The sequence below is a fragment of the Trichechus manatus genome, unplaced genomic scaffold, assembly GCF_000243295.1.
Source record: "Trichechus manatus latirostris isolate Lorelei unplaced genomic scaffold, TriManLat1.0 scaffold00037, whole genome shotgun sequence".
In the NCBI taxonomy this organism is placed as follows: domain Eukaryota; kingdom Metazoa; phylum Chordata; class Mammalia; order Sirenia; family Trichechidae; genus Trichechus; species Trichechus manatus.
The window spans coordinates 11156812-11164332 of NW_004443973.1; the positions used below are offsets into that span (position 1 = coordinate 11156812).

The 7521-nt window shown below is 36.7% G+C and overlaps 1 protein-coding gene across 3 annotated transcripts in view; it reads right to left on the minus strand.

Moving 5' to 3' along the window:
* The window catches only part of MAP3K20 (mitogen-activated protein kinase kinase kinase 20), a 224619-nt gene that overhangs the window by 113602 nt on the left and 103496 nt on the right, over positions 1 to 7521 (minus strand). For all 3 annotated transcript variants that reach the window (XM_004375500.1, XM_023730563.1, XM_004375501.2), the window contains exon 3: positions 7128 to 7215. In XM_004375500.1, the coding sequence (XP_004375557.1) occupies positions 7128 to 7215 (88 nt within the window). The remainder of the gene's footprint in view (positions 1 to 7127; positions 7216 to 7521) is intronic.

Here is a 7521-nt window from a genome sequence, read left to right on the forward strand (position 1 = left end):
TTTTCTTTCTTCTCTTTTCTATTATACACTCATTGATACACTCGATGTACTCCCACAGGTCTCTAAGGTACTCTTTCCCCCCTTTTAATCTTTTTCTCTTTTCTAGATTGGATAATTTCTGTTGGTCTAGCTTTAAATTCACTGATTTTTTCTTGTTATCTCAAATATGCAATAAAGTCACTTTAGTAAATTTTTCATTTCAATTATTGTCTTTTTCAAGTCCAGAATTTCTGTTGGGTTCTTTTGTAATAATTTCTATCTCCTTGTTGAGATTCTCTAATGGATGATTCATTTTTGTCATATTTTCCTTCAATTCTTTAAATATGGTTTCCTTTAGTTCTCTGAACAATCTTTACGTCTGTTTAATCCAATACCAGAGAACACTCAGAGACTATTTCCACTGATAGCTTTTCTTCCCGAGTATGGGAAACATATTCTTCTTTCTTTACATGTCCTATAATTTTTTTAATTGGATATTTTAGACCATGTATTGTAGCAACTTTAGATTCTGACCTTCCCTAGAAAAGCTGTTTTTTTAATTAATTTATTTTTTGTTGTCATCGTTGAGAATATGTACAGAACATACACCACTTCAGCAATTTCTACATGTATAATTCAGTGACACTGATTACATTCTTCAAGTTGTGCAACCATTCTCACCCTCCTTTTCCAAGTTGCTCCTCCCTCATTAACATAAACTCACTGCCCCGAGTTTCCTATCTAATCTTTCGAGTTGCTGTTGTCAGTTCAATCCTACAGAGACAGATCTTAAAAGAGCACAATGCTCAAGGCAGACATTCTTTAAAGAAGACTTCAGGGGATATTTTTGGTTTAAGGTTTAAAGATTATCTCAGGGCAATAGTTTCTGAAAGTCTGGATTCCATGAGAATTTGAATGAAAAGTTGCTCTTAATGTTTACTGTTTGTTTACCAACTTGCTTGGGCTAAATTTATGAAATCTGCCTCTCCTATAGTATGCCAACTGCTAATGTCTCTGGCTCAGTTTTTTGTTGTTGTTGTTGTTGTTGTTTTTTAATTCTTGTTTTTCTTTCTGAGCCAGGTCTCTTAGGGCTGTATCTATAGAGTTTAATGATCAGTCAATGGTTATACAGAAGTTGTGTTCAAACACCTCAGCTGATGTATCTGTTTGGGAATATATTCAAAATCCAGGTCATTTTCAAGTATTCCCTGGCTTTTACTTCTTCCTGGGCCTTTTTTGGTCTCCTTTACGCATGTGTGTAGCCTCAGGATCAGCAAGGAATATGTGGATAGCTTGGGTCCTCTCCGGTCTCTGTTCTGCATATGCACAGCCTCAATCAAGAATATATTTGCCCCAACCACAACCATTAGTTCAGACTAGTAGAGCTGTTGGCCCTCCTTTCTCACTTGGCCATGAAGATCATCACTTGCACTGACAATGCCGCTAGATATGAGCATTACCCACTGGTTCAAATCTGGTGAGCACCCTTTGACTATGACAGCAAGCTCCCAATCCTCTGTGCTGACTGAGCTGGGGTAGGGAGGAGAGGGAGAGAATGGTGAGAGTAACCCCAGGCAAGAACATTACTGATTTCTACTGTTCTTACCCCAAAGTTCAGCAGTTTTTCAAGCATAAAAACTTCTCAGGTTATTGTCTGCCTTTGGTTGGTTTCCAGAATGTTGAACATTTGTCCAGATTTACAGATGCTTTTTGGAGAGAGGATTTGCTGACTTTCTAACTCAGCCATAGCTGAAGCCCATCCCAGAAAACTCCTTTTTAGTATTAAAGGTCAGTTCAGAGAAAGGTTGGGCCTCATTTTAGGAGGCTGAGAATTATCCTATTCCAGCTTAATGATTTATAATAATAATCACTATCATAACAATAATGCCTTTAGTTTGAACAGATAATTTTTTAAAATTTCTTCTACCTGTAAAGACTTAAGGAACTCTGGTGGCACAGTGGTTAAGCACTTGGCTGCTAACCGAAGGATCAGCGGTTCGAAACCACCAGCTGCTCCATGGGAGAAAGATGTGGTAGTCTGCTTCTGTAAAGATTTACAGTGTTGGAAACTCTATGGGGCAGTTCTACTCTGTCCTACAGGGTCGCTATGAGTTGGAATCGACTCAATGGCAGTGGGTAAAGACTTAAGTTAGGAAATTACTCTGAAACTAAAGTTGACTTATGCAATTAAAGGTCTGTTACTATGAGAAATTATACCTTAGGAAAAATACTAATACTCTTAGCAAAACATTAATTATCTCAGTGTATAAGACTCACTTTTTGGGGGTAATTTTTATTTTGTTATGTAACAGCTATTAGTCAAATAGCATAAAATTGCAATTATAATCTTAGATGAATAAAGGAATGGCAGAGAAGGCAAATGCTTTAAATTTTACTATTAAATAGCTTGGTCCAATGCCAGCAATAAAGGTGCTAGTAGCACATACTACCATATACTCTACATGATTCAGCCGTCTTCTGTAAATAAAAACATTGCTGGTACATACTATTCATATCTTTTTTGGTTACTAAAATAGCATTCAATACAAGATTAGCTGATGATCTTTAAGTGTTACTGTATATGTTCAAATATAAAGTTCATCTCCACCACCAAAACATTTATCTCTCAGAAGAGAGAAAGTCACTTTATATTCAAATACTTCTAAAATTCCTCATATTATAGGTCACTCTCTCAATCACTTTATTTTGAACAACAAAGCTGTTTGGGGAAAAATATATGAGCCAGAAATGACCTTAGTCAAAGCTAGTTTTTAAAGGCTTATAGAGGTCCCCTGTATGAATAAGGAAAAAAACACACACAAAAAATTAAAAACTGAACACAGATATAGTGATTATTCCTGGAACTATGGACTCTCAACTGCAAGTGTAGGATGTCATTGAAAACAAGTCTTCAAAAGACCACTTTAAAAAGCAATAATGTTATGGTTATAAATATACCTTATAGGACTACAATATCCAACAATCCTAACGTTATGCAACTGGGTACTTGAAGCTTGGGATAAATATCCAGAGACAGCATCATACAGAGATCCAGAAACTACTAAATTTCAAACATCTTAAGGCAATAGTGAAGATGATGTACTCTGAAAACTGTGCTAAGAGAACTTAAAAAGTGGCTTTAATGATGATGAAGATACGGATGTGGAAGATGCATGATTAAATGAAATTGGAAAAAAGGCAGTATTGTTGCATTATATTTCATACAAAATGCAATCTCAAATATGTGTGTAGCTAAACTAACATATTAACTATTTTAAACAGGCATTTAATTCTTTCATCTTTATGGCCTTCTCACTGGAAACTGAGGACTCACTACACACACGATTATATGCTTTTCAAACCACTCCATTTCTCCCTAGAGAAAAGTTTATTGGACTTAAGTATAAAGTATTTGTTTAAATTCTCCATGAAAAGGTCATTGAGAACCATATTAAGCAAACATTTCCTTTTGATTTCAAAAATGATTTTTCCTTTTGAGTTTTATGACAACAAGAACTGGTTTTTAAAAATATAAACATATAGTCAGCATTGCTGAAACAGGAATATCTCTCTATAATAATATATCACCCAGACTAAGCTTAGTTAGGATTATGACCAATAGAACAAACGAATTTAGGCGGCTATCTCGGATCTGTTATTATAAGATGTGACAATTATCTCTAACTGGCTATTAAGACCAATACAATATCAAAGCATTCGTGCAAATCAGAAGTATCTATGCTTAAAATAAATCAAGATCAAGTTAAAGGAAATGAGATTAGGCACTTAAAATTAACGTATTTTCCATGGTTGACTTAAATGAGAATTTGGGCCTGCTAACAAATCATACAGGGCTAGTATGCTTTTTTCAGAATAGTAGTAAGGGGCAATGTAAAACAGGAATAAATAAATTGATGATATCAGCCCCTGAGCACTGAGATATTATTTTCCTAGGCCTCTGGGCTCCTAAACCACCTTCTCCAAAACTGTAGGACCCAGCGCCACCCTTTAGATTATTTATTTTCAGGGGTTCCTCTACTCTCTGACTTGCCACAAGAGAGCTACCTGATCTAGTATCTAACAATTTGTTCATGCTGGTTCCCAGGGTTACCTCACCCCACAACCCCAAATGTCCTCAAGTATTTAGGTTAGTTTTAAAAATGAATCAATGAATGAATAGAAGTAGTACAGAATTAAACGTTTTCCAAAGACCAAAAAAAAGATGATACAGTATATCTTTTCTTTTGATTTTGGAGTCTAAGGTTGTAGTCATCCCATTTCTTATAGATCTGCAGGAAAGACATTTATTTCCCTTCCAAGGAAAATAAAATGTCATCTTCCTCTTGCACTCTGCCCCATGTACCCTCATTAACAGGTTTTATAAGCCTGTCATGAAGTTTCAGCAAACACACACATACAAGTGCACACATACAAACTCTCAACTAAAGATCCTGTATTCTAGTTCCTTCATGATGACAAATTGAGCCACAGAGAAATCACAGGTAACTCATCTATGAAGCTTTGGCAAATTCAAAACAAGATCTCACATCTCCCAATTCCTATTCCTTTGCTCATTCCATTACATCACTCTGAGAAATCATTCTTTCAAGCCCCCAGGATGAGTGACAACAGCTGCCAGCTGCAACAACCTTTTCTATTAACAAAGAAACTCAAGATGAAATGGATTCAAGCCATTCAAGCTCTCCCCTCCCCTTCAGAACCTCCAACATCTGAGAAAGACTATGGGGTTCTAAAGAGGGACGGCTAGGTGTCTGTCTGTCTCTCTCTTCCCCTCCCCACACTAATGTTCACTTGCATTCATTTCAAAGGAGCCTTGGCGGCACAGTGGTTAAGCACTAGGCTTCTAACCGAAAGGTCAGCAGTTCAAATCCACCAGTTGCTCCATGGGAGAAAGATGCGGCAGTCTGCTTCCGTAAAGATTAAAAAAATCAAACCAAACCTGTTGCTGTTAAGTCCAACTCACAAAGGCCCTATAGGACAGAGTGCCCCAGAGGGTTTCCAAGGAGCAGCTGGTGGATTCAAACTGCCAAGTTTTTGGTTAGCAGCCAAGCTCTTAACCACTGTGCCACCAGGGCTCCTAATGAATTATAAACCAAAGATTTTGGGTAGGATACATATGAGCAGGGAATGCTAGAGTGGTGCATGAAATAAAGGATGGGCTAGTCTAATACAAATACTAAATAAAATCACACTCACTCATCAAACTCCTTGGATTCTTTCTCCCTCTATTTAGATCCAGGATGAATATGTTGGCTAAGAATGAATGTGTTTCCCATCCTCCTTGGAAGTAAGACTAAATTCTTGAAAAAGGAATGCACACCATGACTCAAGTTCCTTTTTCTGCTCCTGATCCTCTCTCCTCAAGAAACTAAGTAACTTCATAAACAGTCCATTGAGTTAGTTAAACTAAAATCTTCTTCTCAAAAAGCATCATATACCAAACGTACAAGACAAGAGGCAGAGTTTATAACCTCTTCAGAGCATCACACTTTTATCTGCTAGATAAGAATCACTTCAGTCACAAATAAGGATCAGAAAACTGGATTTAGATTTATAAAGTAAACATAGCTTGTAAAAAGTAAATACAATGGACTAGAAAAGGAGGAGTAATATGGTTAACTATCAGACCAGAAAACTTTAAATCAGAATCTCACCTAAAGGGTTAAGTGTGGTTTACACCTAACAATATAACCCACTCTCAGGCTCAAGATACAAATTTCCACATACCCCACTTTAGGGATGGATCTAAAACAGCTAACTGAGGACAAATGAACTTTTACAGGCAAAGAGAAGAACAGGAGCCCTGGTGGCGCAACAGTTAAGTAAGTGCTTGGCTGCTAACCGAAAGGCTGGCAGTTTGAATCCACTCAGCGGCTCGGCGGGAGAAAGACGCGGTGATCTGCTTCTGTACAGATTACAGCCAAGAAAACCCCGTGGGAAATTCTCCTCTGTCACATGGGGTTGCTATGAGTCAAAAAATTGACTTGATGGCACCCAAAAATGAATAAAGAGTAGAGGCATGTTAAACTGCCTGCAACTAGAAGATGGAAATAAAAACAATCATGTCCCTTTGAACTTAAGAACCAAGGTGCTCATATAGCCTTTCAGAACCTAGCTTGTATGCAAGAAAAGGAGCCTCTGTACAAAATCAATCTGAGAAATGTATACCACTCTGGGTCTACCACTAGCTGTGCGACCTTGGGAAAATTACATAAATTTTTAGAGCTTCAGTTTCTTATTTGTAAAGTAGAATTATTTTACCTATCTTGCAGGGTTATTTTAAGTACTAGACAACGTCTGAGAAAGTAGTACCTAATACAATCCTTTTTATTGGGGGTGTTATGTTGTTATTTTCCACAAAGACATTCCAAGTTTTTATCAATACAGCAGAAGACAGAATTAATCTTTTAAGGTTCTCTTGTTTTGTTTTAACCAAAGAATTGCCATGATAAAGAACCTGATCAAAGTTATTTACTGTAAAATTGAGCATTACAGTTATTATAGACCTAAGGCATGTCACTGGATTATAAAAATATGACCATAGAGTATAAAAAACACATCTTTCTGTGCCACAATTTTCTATGTGCTCCTTTTTGGGAAGGATAGTTTCACCAGTTATAAACTGCTGCTCTAAATTATCTGATAATTTCAATCAAGGTCACTACCAGCTCAGATGACCAAACCTGAAAAACACTGTTCTCAAGTCAAAGACCTTGAAGAAAGAATCTCTAATGGGATTAAAACATCTTGCAAAGAATTACAGCATGAATAGCTCAAGAAATCTTAATTTGTAAAAGGTCACAGAGTTACAGAAAACATCGCTCATTTCAGCTAATTAAATGAAATTTTAGTTAAACGGCACCTTTAAATATTGGTATTGTAGCTGCAAGTGCATTTAAATAGCATTTACGCAGATATAATTAGCACAATTAAACACGGGTAGAAGTGGGAACACCAATCTAATTATATTGATATAATCAGTTTTATTAATGCTTTATGGCAACAAAAGTGACATCTGACAGTAGCACACAATTCATAACTAAACCTAATATTAAGCATTTTAGCATATTAAGGAACCTAAAGCTAGGTAATTGAGGAAAGAAAGAAGTCAAATAAAGAGTTCCTACCTGTAACGATTCCATAGTTGGGAGGTTCAAGAATTACTCCATAAAACTGGATGATGTTTCTGTGACTGAGGACGCTGAGGATTTCTGCCTGTTCCAAAACAAAATGCAAAATTACAAAAAAATTCACATTTATAGTAGTCTAACAAAATAGCACTCTTATTCAATTTTCTTGTACATTCATTTACAGACATACGTATGCTCAACAAGAATGTAATACTATAAGCTACCACGGCCTCCACCAGACTAAGTCCAGTACAGCTAGATGGTGCCCGGCTACCACCACTGACTGCTCTAACCGGGATCACAACAGAGGGTTCTGGACAGAGCTGGAGAAGGATGTAGAACAAAATTCTAACTCACAAAAAAAGACCAGATTTACTGGCTTGATAGAGAC